This window comes from Solea senegalensis, linkage group LG16 (assembly GCF_019176455.1).
Source record: "Solea senegalensis isolate Sse05_10M linkage group LG16, IFAPA_SoseM_1, whole genome shotgun sequence".
NCBI lineage: Eukaryota > Metazoa > Chordata > Actinopteri > Pleuronectiformes > Soleidae > Solea > Solea senegalensis.
Genome location: NC_058036.1, coordinates 13,231,011 through 13,244,338, shown reverse-complemented (window position 1 = coordinate 13,244,338; position 13,328 = coordinate 13,231,011). Strand labels below are relative to the sequence as shown.

General features: G+C 37.6%; 4 protein-coding genes across 5 annotated transcripts in view; 1 reads left to right on the top strand and 3 right to left on the bottom strand.

Moving 5' to 3' along the window:
* Positions 1 to 259, bottom strand: part of adck1 (aarF domain containing kinase 1) — a 60,170-nt gene extending 59,911 nt beyond the window's left edge. The window contains exon 1 of one of the 2 annotated variants that reach the window (XM_044048187.1): positions 204 to 259. The gene's annotated coding sequence lies outside the window, so the exon portion shown is untranslated. The remainder of the gene's footprint in view (positions 1 to 203) is intronic. The other variant, XM_044048188.1, reaches the window with a different exon arrangement.
* Positions 260 to 1,207: 948 nt separating this feature from the next.
* LOC122782538 (SRA stem-loop interacting RNA binding protein) lies at positions 1,208 to 3,697 on the bottom strand. The gene is made up of 4 exons (XM_044046906.1): positions 3,584 to 3,697; positions 2,861 to 2,919; positions 1,826 to 1,933; positions 1,208 to 1,650 (listed from the first exon to the last, which is right to left on the bottom strand). The coding sequence occupies exons 1-4, from the start codon at positions 3,648 to 3,650 to the stop codon at positions 1,597 to 1,599; spliced, it is 288 nt and encodes a 95-aa protein (XP_043902841.1). The 5' UTR covers positions 3,651 to 3,697; the 3' UTR covers positions 1,208 to 1,596.
* Positions 3,698 to 3,994: 297 nt separating this feature from the next.
* On the top strand, positions 3,995 to 7,112 carry alkbh1 (alkB homolog 1, histone H2A dioxygenase). Its single transcript, XM_044048155.1, has 6 exons — positions 3,995 to 4,140; positions 4,880 to 4,988; positions 5,097 to 5,259; positions 5,375 to 5,465; positions 5,989 to 6,182; positions 6,529 to 7,112. Exons 1-6 carry the CDS (start codon positions 4,003 to 4,005, stop codon positions 6,980 to 6,982), a joined length of 1,149 nt encoding a protein of 382 aa, XP_043904090.1. The 5' UTR covers positions 3,995 to 4,002; the 3' UTR covers positions 6,983 to 7,112.
* ldah (lipid droplet associated hydrolase) lies at positions 7,109 to 12,916 on the bottom strand. Its single transcript, XM_044048156.1, has 7 exons — positions 12,804 to 12,916; positions 12,201 to 12,347; positions 11,612 to 11,746; positions 10,737 to 10,906; positions 9,595 to 9,835; positions 9,026 to 9,108; positions 7,109 to 8,115 (listed from the first exon to the last, which is right to left on the bottom strand). The coding sequence occupies exons 2-7, from the start codon at positions 12,337 to 12,339 to the stop codon at positions 7,927 to 7,929; spliced, it is 957 nt and encodes a 318-aa protein (XP_043904091.1). The 5' UTR covers positions 12,340 to 12,347; positions 12,804 to 12,916; the 3' UTR covers positions 7,109 to 7,926.
* Positions 12,917 to 13,328: the final 412 nt, after the last annotated feature.

The window sequence follows — 13,328 nt, the reverse complement described above, 5'->3', positions numbered from 1 at the left end:
CAAAGCCTGGTTGGGTTTGTAGGCAGTAGAGAGTGTAAACTAATGTATATGTAACATACATGTAATGTAATACAGGCAGCTGGTTCCTGAAAACCACACGTGCTGTTAATTGACTCGCAGCATTTCGTAACAACAGACAAACGCACACAACATACTGTGACAAGATTAACTCTACTCCACAGAAATATGGTTAGATAACTCACCAGTGTCTCCACACGCGCAGCCCTGTGTGCCTTTCACTTGCCGGTTTTGTTTTGACCTCATCGCGAGTTTTCGACGCGACAGTGAAGAATTCTGGGTAACGTCGTAAAACGTGAGGGATGTGGCGGCTGTGATAAGATTAGCCTCCACAGTTGCAGAGTTCTCTTTCATACAGTGAGACTACTTCGCGTTTTTCATAAGTAAGAACGGTCATGGAAGTGAAAAGAGGACAAAATACCTAGACTGTTGCTGTTTACCAAAAAGTAAAAACTACAGAGCAGAGCGAAGCACTATGACGTCTTTAACATGCGTCAGTTGTGAACAGCTGTTTTACACCGGATGTATATATATGTATATATATATATATATATATACATATATACTGCATGTATATTTCAAAGTATAAAGAACAACATTCTATTCATTTATTTATTTTTTATGAAAACTGTATTTATTAGGAGCTGGTGGAACAGAATTATACAAATAATAAGTATGCAGTTACATAAGACTGAAAGTTATGGTACATAAACAAATACTTCCTCTCATTTTCTACTCCCACAATAACATTTCAAAGTGAAACATTTTAAAACATAATAATAAATATGGCTCAAACACATTTAAGCTCAATAACCTCTCAAATGTAATATTGTGAAAGAGGAACAAGTTTGACGACCAATGAACCTGTTCTCCAGCCACCATTTGTCCCCACATATGTAACACATTTATGTTTAATTCCCAATATACTGACTCTAAATTCTCCCTGCAAAATGAACATGTATTGTTGTTTTTTGAATAAAAAATTAAATCATCAATATTTTTTATGACAATTTTTCAAATTATGCGCTCTAAAATTCCTTTTTTTTTCTTGTTCCCCAAAAAAAATTAAGATGTGGCCCAATTCTTTTCTGTAAAACATCTGACAACAGAAACTGTTATTTCAGAGTTTAGTTTCTTATTATTAATTCAGCTGTAATCCAGATCGATAACATATCAAACAAAATAAAACTCAGGGGAAATAAAGACAATTTTATTGCAATACACTGGACATTTGTCAATGATATATAACCTGACAAGTTAGCTTTACCCTTGTACTGTTGCTCATGTTGATGGTGTGACAGGATGGTTTACGAAAACACATAATAATAAATATAGTTATTACAAGTGGAAAACCAAATAAAACAAATACAGAAAAGGCTTTAGTCTCACCGGCTGTAAGAAAGGAAGAGTACAATAAAATGCAACAACCACCCTGGTGGGTGTGTCTCATGTCTAACTCTTGTTTTATTGCCTGAACATAATATTGAATGAAGTATGAATATTAGGGAATATCAAACAATAATGATAACACATCCTTGGGTGAGTCATAGACAAAGTAATAGAGAGCTTTAGTCATGTTCACTGTCTTTCACCTCTGTCTACAAATGGACGTCTGTTCTTCTGAACCTGGAGCTGAGAACAAAAATAAAACAGATCATCATTTAGGATGTGGAATATCATACAGAATATCAGTATTTTCAAGCAGGGCCTCGTGTCCTATTGAATAACTCCAATTAGTTTTTACATTTTTACTCATGGCAGGGACAAAAACTGTGCTAGTTGATAATGACGATTATTTTACGTGTACCATAGCTCCCTCCAGTAAATGTGGGTCTTTCTGCAGTGCATTGGTCAGTTCTTGCTCTGAGGAGAAACCAACCCAGCAGAAGCCTCTGTGGAAGCCGGTTTCTTTATCCTGGAAACACAGACAGCTCACATTCAAGCACAAGTGCAACATTCCAGTAAAAAATAAAAACAAGTATTATGTTCACTGGGAACAACGGTCTTTCTGCATGGAGTTTGCATGTTCTCCCTGTGTGTGCGTGGGTTTTCACTGGGTTCTCCGGCTTCCTCCCACAGTCCAAAAACATGTAATATGGGGATTAGGTAAATTGGTCACTCCGTAGGTGTGACTGTGAGATTGAATGGTTGTTGTCTCTATATGTGGCCCTGCGATGGACAAACTGTCCAGGGTGTACCCCGCCTATCGCCGTATGTAGCTGAGAGGAAGTGGTAGAAAATGGATGGATTATGTTAACTGGGATGGATAACCTAATTCCCAATGTTAATTTTGTGTTTAACTGTCTTCTGTTCATTTTATACCACAATTATACTAAAACAATAATCACAATTTAAAAATACTAGTATTCTTCATGAAGAAAAAGGCAATTTACTGGCATTAAACATAAAACTTAAACCCTGGCAGAACAAGCACAAGATGATGTCATTGAAAGAGTGTAGTAATAATGACAAAAATATGACATTTCAACTTTGTCCAGCCAATATTAAGAAATGTACCAAAACCTTTATGATGATTTTGCAACATAATTGCAATTAGAAAGAACGACGTCTCTATTCATCGAGAAAATAATCAACAGATTCATCAATTACGAAAATTATCGTTAGTTGCAGCCCTGTGAATAAACAATATTGTTAGTGCTTTATAGCGTATGACACTTAAAATGTATAAAATGTGTAAAAAAGACTACATTCATCTTTATTATCACTGTGCACATGTTTGCACATACATATGAAGACCTGTATGCTCAGTCTCTGTAAAGAATAAAACGGTGAAGCATAAAAAGAAGAGGAAGACATTTCAATCCCGACTGAGACAACTTACGAATGGTAGAAGACACTTCTTCACTGTGCCAAACTGTCCAAAGTACTGCCGCAACTCATCTGAAAAAAGAAAAAAAATGCTTTATGTTTCAGTGTTTCAACTAGCAACCTGACAATGTCCCATGACATCATACACTGATGAAATATAGGTTTTTGGTTGTTGTTTTTAGATTGCATCAACAATATTCATTAAGGAAGGTTTTCAGTTTTCAGTATCAAATGACTTTTACTGTAGTTCACAATGAAATACATATTTATGATTGTAGACAGTTGGCTTGACATTGTGTGGCTGGCCACAAACATCTAAACCCTAATGCACATATTTTCATATATGTATAATGTGCCGTCTCTTTTGTCTCATTCTTGTACAGTAATTGCTTTTCTAATTGATCCTCAAACTCTAGTTAATGCTATTTTCTTGTTACTTTGATTGTTGTGCACAGAAAAGCAAATATACCACATGGGATAGTGATTCTATAGATTGTATAACCGTGCAAAGTTAACAGAACCACAACTATGTCTTATAATAAGCAATAGTACTGTTTTTACAGTAAAGAATACTGTGTTCAATGACATGTTACAGCACAGCTCTCCACCTCACGTGTGAAGGCAGACAGTGCTTCTTCTGTCACCTATACACTCATACACGATAAAGACCTGACCTATAGGTGAATGCATCGCTGCCGTGAAATGCGAACTACAATTTTATACAATATTAACTTACTTTTTGCTACAGTCCATGGTACTTTAGACACGAAGAGCTCAAAAACCTTCCTCGATGGCGCAGCCATGTTTCGTCCTTGATATCACGTGACGGAGTTTGACTTGCAGGACTTCTTCTTCTCCTTTGGATTGAGGCAGACTTTCAACGAGGTTTGCTGCCATCTACCGACTCAAGTTGAAAGTCGTTCCCACAGTACACAACCACAGACGGTAACAAAACAATTAAACAACTCTTTTTTAAGAGTATTTTTTTATTTTATTATTATTATCATAATAATTATTATTATTATTATTATTGTACTGTCTTTGCAATAGTGCCCTAACCCTGCCTGGATAACTACCAAATTCAGCCAGTGGAGGGCAGTAATGGGCGTTTGTATTGCCTGCTCTGCTTAAACCCTCAGAAGAAGAAGTGAAGTCATGGCAAAGATGGCGGTGTCTATCGTAGAAAGTGGAGAAGACGCTTTTCGGAAAATATTCAAATATTACAAGAGAAGAAACCCTCCGCCAGATTTCAGCGACGTCATTGACTTCTCCAGAGGCGTTCAAAGCCATAAGGTGACGGGAAGATAAAACAAAATTAAGAAAATAAAAGACAAACCTGGCTCACTGGAGTCACGTGACTGACGTGACAGGTGGTGGTTTCTCAGGCATTTCTATCTGTGTTATCATAGTAATCACTAAACGTAACTAAAGTAGTTATTACATGTGTATTGGGTACACACTTTGAATATTTTATTGCGCTTTTAAAGTATCACCAACGTTAAAATACAGTGGTGTAAGTAGGTCGAGCAAAGTCAAATATGGACTTTTCACAGGAGACAGATTTATTCCCAATCAGATAATTTGCTCTCTCATCCTCCTCCTCTTCCTCACATATACTTTAGATTAGATTAAGATGGAGCTAGAGCTAGGGTTATATTTAATTTTCTACGCACAAAAATCCTCAGCCCCACTGATCACATACCCTGGTATATGCAGCAGAACAGTATTTCTGATTTTCCTCCAAGTAAAAAGCAGAAATTATTCACATTTAAGAAGCTGTCTTAGACGTGATGTCAGTCTATTGCCTCACATTGTTAAATCTTTGTATTTTGTTTCTATTTTTTTATTGGTTGTTCTCGTAATAGACAACATAACCTTGTCAAACGTCCAGTTACTGCCATGCCGGATGTTTAGATTTCCCTGATTCACCCATCTATCCTTGAAACTGCGGTCATATTTTAACATTTACATCAGTTCCTTTAACAGACAATACAATGATGGATGTTCCTGTGTGCATCTGTGTCATTGATAGATAGCTGCAGCTAAACTGGACCCTGGTGCAGTACGTGATTTGGAGGCTGCTGGAGTTGGGTTAAAGCCCGTCAGTGACTGGAGGGCCTTCAGTCTACACGGTTACCCAGGTAACACAGGACAGATCCAAAGACAGATTTCTTGACATAAATCAAATATCAATCAGTTCATACTTTTTCATTATGACTGCTGATGGGACACAATCTGATTTTGTTCAGGGTTTGTCTTCATCTCCAACCCCTTCCTGCTGGGCTCCCAGCCTTTCTGGGTCAGACAGTGTCTGAAGACCTATCCTCAGAAGCCCAATGTCTGCAACCTGGACATGCACATGTCTCCCTCAGAGACACAGGACATCTGGGGCAAGAGCTTACAGGGCCTCAGGTGAGACCGACTTTACTCATTCCCTCTGACAATTCCGACCAAGGCCAATAAACTAAACTCATTTATTTGTAAAAATAAAAGACCTAAGTGTTTAAATGTTTGATTCCCTACACAGTCGTGCTCCCTCTGGAAAGAACGAACCCAAGACTCTGCTGGAGCGGCTGCGCTGGGTCACTCTGGGGTATCATTACAACTGGGATACCAAGGTATGCCAAACACACCAATTTGTTTGTCTTCATCCAAATAAACATCCACATTAACATGATTTCTGACTTTTAGAAACAGGTTAGAGGTGAGTTGAACAGTCAGAATCACAGACGTCTAGATCTCACATTCCACTTTAGACTTTCATCAGTCACAATGAACTTTTTCCCAATTTATCTCAGCCACCTCACACGCCCCTTTTCCTGAGGATGACTAACAGCGTTAGCCACGACGTCCACAGATTATTTCTGATTCACAGCTAAAAAGTGAAAACATTATTAACACTGACAACAATGATCATCATATTTGTGAAGGAATGTACAGATTATGAAGCCGATTAAAGTCGGGGACCTTTCTCTCACTAATTTTCCTTCTTTAAACAGTAGTTATTTTAGTGACAGGATTATTAAATCAATAAAGAAAATAAACTAAGAATATAAGTCAGCAATCATAATTAGTTTTAATGGCCAGTTTTCTATTACTGTGTGTTCATACACTGCTTCTCCTTTAATGTTCCATTCACAGACTTACTCTGCCAACCATTACACTCCCTTCCCAGCTGACCTGCACCAGCTGTCCTCCCAAATAACAGCCGCCTGTGGGTTTCCAGGATTCAAAGCCGAGGCAGGAATCCTCAACTACTACCGATCCGATTCCTCTCTGGGAATCCACGTGGACGAATCAGAACTGGATCACAGCCGACCGCTGCTGTCATTCAGGTGAGAGGAGAGACACGTTTTAACCGATTGCAGATGTTTTTATTTCAATTCATTTACTGCTCTGTTTTTTACGACATATCTCTGGCCAGAAGAGAACATAAAAACGACAACAAACACCCAGACAAGCATGCTGTGCAAGTATGTGGTGTCCCACCACCTGCTGGTGTTTTGAATCCTTGATCCTCTGGTCCAAGTAATATTGGACGAGGCCTGCGAGTGTTAATGATACAGCAAGACTAAATTAAAATGTTACCTCGTATGATAAAAACAATCATATGTGTAGCTTGGTTAACCAAAGATGAATATTTCTCCCTTTTCACTCAATGTGTCTCGTCTTTTCTGATAGCTTTGGGCAGTCGGCCATTTTCCTCCTGGGAGGTACATGCAGGCAGGACCCCCCTACTGCCATGTACATGCACAGTGGGGACGTGATGATCATGTCGGGACAGAGCCGTCTCCTTTACCACGCCGTCCCCCGCATTGTCCCAGCGCCACAAGGACATACGTCATTAGATATGGAGAGCTACAGTCCGGCCTCATCCCCGCAGGACAACACTGTGGTGGAGCAGATGCCTGAGCAGGACTGGACTGTGTGCTCCAAGTACATCCAGAGCTCAAGAGTGAATGTGACTGTCCGACAGGTGCTGGGGACTGGACAGAGCTTCCCAGAAACACCTTCTCATCCCCCCTCATCAAGGACTGAAGACCAAACAGACACGTACCATGACAGACCAGCAGATGGAGACGGCGTGAAGAGGAAGAGGAGCAGTAGCGGTGACTCTGATGTTGTAAAGGCATAAAAGAGACTACACCAAAGTGGTTAAAAAACACTGCTGAGAATATCTGCATCAGATATCGACTTCTCCTATGCAGCAATATGATTATGTTGGTCGTCTGGATTAAAAAGAAACAATACTAGGTCAAAATGTAGTAGACAGCTTGACGGTGATTCATTATTTATTATAATTAAACAGCATGCCGACCAAAGGCTGAGGTGATGAACACAAACACTGCAAGTAAAACAGGAAATTCAAGTCATGCTGCTGAAATAAAAACCCTGGAGCAGAACCAGAGGTTCCTGAACTTTCAGAAAGTACAACCCTCCAAATGGGTTTTGTTTTTTGTTTTTTTAAGGTAAACTGCACATAGTCACACAGAAATGGACTAATGATTCATGATTCAGACATTTTCCTTCCGTTTCCTAAATGCATTTTCTCACAATGATAAAAGTTATTTCAAAAAGTGTGACAGAGAAGAGACAAAAAAAACCTGATTTGAAATCGTAGGTAGTTGTGATGCTAATGTTTCAAAGCAAAGCTACTGACATTGGCCAGTGAAAAATACAGAAGAGGAAACAAAAAGGCATGTATACGATGAATGACCATATTCCATACACGTGCAAAAATGCAACATGAAAAAACTATTCACACTCACCTTGCATCAATGTGAGAAGTGCTAGAGTTGTGCCTTTCATGTTGTCTTACTACTTACAACACGCTCTATTGTGTTATTATAGTGTAATTCCAAACAAAATATTATATAAATATATATATAAATGATTTGTATTAAAAGTAATATTTGATATCTTTCTAGCACAAAAACCATTTTAAATGAATTAATTTAAATTCCTTGATCTCTGCTACTCTTAGAAAAATCTATCTTTGCCACAGAATATTGTGGCTGGCAGCTCTGGAGGCTGACTGTTGTCATGGAGATCAGAGCGTTAAAAAAAAAAAAAAAAAGTTCATGTCCTCAAATCTCCATGAATCCATTCAGCCACCATCTTGGCGACTTCACTTCCTGCGTCCAGGACGAAGGCGTGACGGAGCCCTCTCTCACACAGTCGGATGTCCCCATGAGGAAAGTCCCGCTTCATGTCGTGATAATACTGCATGGGGCACCAGTGGTCTGTCGCTCCGTGATAAAATATCAGCTGAAAACACAACACATTTGTTTGACGCGATGACTCTCTGTCTCTAACTTTGCCTTTATGGTGTTCAATCTATAGGGCTGCAACGATTCATGGTGAATTAGAAGTCAACTATTTTGATAAAAATGAATCCGTTTGAGTGTTTGTTTGTTTTTCAATATTTAAAACAAGCATTCTGCGTTTTCAGCGTTATAAATGTTCTTGTTTATTTCTTTGTTATATGGAGCATATACTGTATAAAGAAACCAGAAACTATTCACATCATTTTCTGACATGTTATGCAACATTTTTTTTACATTTTCTAAAATTTTAATGGAACAATTACTTGATTAATTAAAAAAAAATAACCATCAGATTAATCGAAAATAATCTTAGTTGCAGCCCAACAGCACAGTGTGACATTTAGTCAGCATGTACCATGCAATTGAGGAAGCTAAATGGAACTAAGGATGGGAATGAATATTTGATGATTCAATGGATTATAAAAAGTTGATTAATAATATATTAAACAAAAACAAGTTTTTCAACTCCAATGACAACCTAATTTGTCACAAAGTGGCAGCAGCAGCAAGCTATTAGTTTGTGGAGATTTCTTGAATGCATCTCATTAGCCGCTGTCAACCCTGCATTACTTTCACTCGCTCCCATGCACTGGAGTTTGGAATATGCAACAAAAAATGAGATAGAATATTCAAATAGAATTTGCAGAAAATAACCTGCTACTTTAAAATCTTCATGTAAAGTAACGTTACCCAAGCCCCCATGTTACTATAGGTTCTTCAACACACTTGGAATTTTGAATGTTAGAATTATATTATATTTTGTTATCAAGTATCACAAGGGATTTAACATATAACAGAGAGATCTGCCTCAAGAGAATCACAGTGCATTCAGTAAGACAATCTTTTCTTACCTTGTGAAGATGTTTCTTGATGGTTATGTTGTCTCTTTCCAGAACCATCTTCATTTCCTGGCCACCCATGTACATAGCATTGGCTGCAAAAAGAACGACATTTGTTTTGTCATTGTTTTTGATTCAGGTATCAATTACGTATGCAGCAGACATGAGATAAGGCACAGTTTGGACAAGAGACGTGAAAGATTGCAAGAGGACATACACATTTCTCCTTTATTTAAAAAAAACAAAAAAACTTTAAAACATGCCAGTAAATGACAAAGTCCACATTGTGTTCATTTATATAAACAAATAGATATAAAGTCAAATCCATAATTTACAGCTGGTACTGTAAATGAAAGAAACATAAAAAGTGAAATAATAGAAACTCTTAAAAGATGTTGATCAATTACTATTTAAACTATATATTTCTTCTGGTTTCTTTAGTAAAGAGAAGCAAATAAGAAAACATTTAAGAAACTGAGAAACTATAAACTCAAAACAACTGCAAAGTAGTTCCAACATAAACAGAATTGTACATAACATATTAAACACATACAGATACAAATAAACCCAGCTCTACTAACCTGCACAGTCTCCACTGAGCAGACCTACAGTTGGTCGGACGACGCTCGCGTCCAGAGACCGAATGCCGCCAAACACCAGTTTGATCAGGCTGCTTTTTAGTCTGTCCGGCAGCAGAGAGAGCAGGAAGAGAGGCAGGTAGGCCACATAACGTATGTGACACAGCACGGGGGTCATGACCTTCCCCTGAGGAGACTGAGCCATGCGCTCGATGGTAGGAAACAGCATGACGGCTTTCAGAACCTGCAAAAAAAAAGAAATATACAAAGCAATATCACTGGGGCTGAAGGGAATTATAAAATGAGTACATTTTATAATATACATATATATATATACACATACATATACATATATATACACATATACACATATATACACATAGATATATACATATGGTAAATGGTCTGTATTTATATAGCTAAAAAAAACCTTTCTGGTTTCATGACCACACAAAGCTGCTTTGCACTACACTTTTGCCATTCCCAACCATTCACTCACACATTCATACAGCGCATCTCTGTGCAGCTCATTTTTCTATCACACATCTTTTATACCCATTCACACGCTGCTTTGCACAGACAGTCAGGGGTAACGTGGGGTCTTGCCCGAGGACACATCAGCATGTGGACTAGCGGAGCCAGGAATCAAACCCACGACTCGCTCTACTCCCTAAATTGTCTCTGCCAAAATTTAAGGTAAAGTGCTTTGCATAAAAAAAAAACTTCAACATATACAACTAAAGTAATAAGGCCAGAATTGATCATAAATGAAAAAGGAGCCGAAAACCAAGCTAAGGTAATGTTGTCTCACCAGTGTGGTCGCTAAAATATAAAAAATAGTATATTATAAAGAAAAAAGTGGATAAAAATGATTAATAAAGAAACGGATAAATAAAAAGTGGAACAATTAAGTGTGCCCATTTGCTTTGTTTTTCTTATCCAGTGTGCTTTTATTTATTTGTCTACATGTGGTTAACTCTGACGTTATAGGAGGTTTATGTTTATTTAACTTTTACAGCCTGTTTGTTGTTTGTTGTTGTTTGCATGTTGTATTTGTAGGTTTGTAGACAGAATTGTGGGTCATTGTTTTGTTCAGTAAGATAGATAAGGTTTGTGTTTCAATCTGCCACAAATTAGTGATTTACCTTGAGTTCAGGGTCTCTCTTCATAATCTCCAGAATAATGTAGCAGCCGATGGAGTGGCCAACCAGGACCAGACTAGTTTCTCTGGGAACATGTTTCCTGAGGAAGGTGAGCTTGTGTTCAATCTGCCCGTTGAGACCAAACACATCCCTCTCTGCTGCTGTGGAGCCATCTGTAAGAAGAAAAGGCAAAAATAAGCTTGAGATTCCTGTAATATAATACAACCGAATTAATATTAACTGAGTGTTGTTAAGACAGATAAGACAAGATAAGATAAGATAAGATAATCCTTTATTCATCCCACATGGGGACATTTGCAGTGTTAGAGCAGCATACAATCACAACAATGTAGAAAAGTAGAAATAAGATAAGGAAATGAAGACTATTAAATACTATTAAATATTCCCAACTTAAATTTCAGGATTTAAATTCACAGGTTTTTACAAAATAAAAGGCAATCCTAATTTACCAGGATCCTCCTCAGTCAGCTTTTCAGCTGCTACTATCGGGCCACAATTCAATTCAATTTTATTTGTATTTGTTTAGTCCGTATAATGTCAGAAAATGTTTGAAAATGTCAATCAGTGTTTCCCAAAACTTAAAATGATGATGACCTCAGATGTCTTGTTGTATCCACAAACCAACATATTTCAGTTTTAAAGATTTCTTTTCAAATAGGGCAGTGAAACCAGAAAAAAATTCCCATTTAAGCCCTAAATGTTTGTCATCTATGTTGGGACACACTCAAATACAAGATGAAACACGATACAGGAGGGGTTTATCCTAATACATCCATTTAAAAACCTTTTTTGCAGACTTTGAATGAAAGGCATCCACACAAATCAAGTAAACTAGGGTGGAAACTTGTAAATAATACCTTCTACCATGTCCATGGAGTCAGGAGGTTCACAGTGGCCTGCGTGGCTTACAGCCCACACTGGGTGGCGGTAGCCAAACGTGTGATGCAGTGTTTGCATGAAGGTTCTGTAGAAGCCCACAACACCGGGATTACCTGCAAGGAAGAGGAAAACATGACTGAGACTAACCGTAAAAGAGAAGACGGATTACGTTGTGAGGCTTCAAACTGTTGATTAGTGTTGTTAAAACCGAATCATTTTGGTTTGTGGTCAGTCAAATCAAGAAATTCAAGAACATCACCATCATTTCCAGGTTTGAGAACAAGTACTCGGTTAATAGTGAAAATAATAGACAGATAAATCGTGAATATAACAGTTAATTACAGTTTATTTGTGTTACTATCATAATTATTATTATTATTATTATTATTAATTATGTACTGTATGAGTGAATGTGAGGATAAGGTGAATTTTGAAAGTTTAATATGTCACCATATTTGTTATTATATATATACATATATATACAGTAGCAAGAAAAAAGCTTTGGTGTCAAAGTATAATATAATATAATAAAACCAAGTTAAATTGCAGAATATTTGACTTGCTCACCTGGAATGATAAGAATTAGAGTTTTGTGTGTGGGTTGTAAGTGACAGGCGCCATATTTGAGCAGCTCTGTATTTGCTCCGCAGCAGTAGATAAACTCGGTGTGTGGTTCCTCTCTGCTCTCTGTCACCATGTTCTGCATCTCATCAACTGTGGAGAAAAAAAAGGTCCAAAGGTGATTCATTTAATCTGAGTCAGGGTTTAAAAAGCAAGTCCTGCATGTGGTGCGTTAGCGACCTCATTCCGACAGCAAAACAGCCAAAATATAACATAAAAAAAACATTTATCGTATATTCAAAGGAGCTAACAAATAAATAAAGTCGATATTAAAAATTAATGTATCACATTACTGCTGAATTTTTGATGCCGAATGATAGACCTGTGGTCTGAATAAAATGTGCTGTGCGGTAATTTATATTATCAGATATCATACCCCACCAGTATGACATCGTATTAAATTCATTCGATTTTAAATGCAATTTGGTGTGAGAGTAACAAAAGCACCAAGTCAAATAACAAAGTTACTGTATGACATCAGCTGGAATTCGAGTATCCGCTCCTCTGTCGCTATGTGGCAAGTATATAATGCGTATTAAATATGTTTACCTCCAAATAACGGTGATAAAAAGAAAATTAAGATGAGAGTGTCATCGTTCAGAGCCGCCAGTCTTTTCAGTGCAAGAATGAAGACTTCCTGCTGGCCTCTGATTGGTCGAGTGGGCGGGCTGCTCTGGTCTCGCGACAGCTTACTTCTTTTATGGAGAAGAGATTTTATCCAAAATACAAACCACCTTACTGCCCCCTATCGTTATGGAGGGGCATTTAGGCCATATCGTTGAGCATAGAGGTGAGATATGAATACAGAAGTAAGTAAATAAATACACCAACAGCTACTTAGGACTCATTTTACAAGGCCTCCTATGAAAACTCTACTTAAAAATTGGCCTTTTTTACAGCACCAATTTTGGCAGGTGTAAATAATCAGATGAATGGCAGAGTTAGTTTTCTTAGCTTCAGACAGCATGCTGGTTTTCTGTGAGACTAATTTACATTAAATTATTCTAATGTTATTAGTAACACCTGTGCTAAGCTTTATCTTTTTTATTTCATACAACAGAAAGATTTATTGAA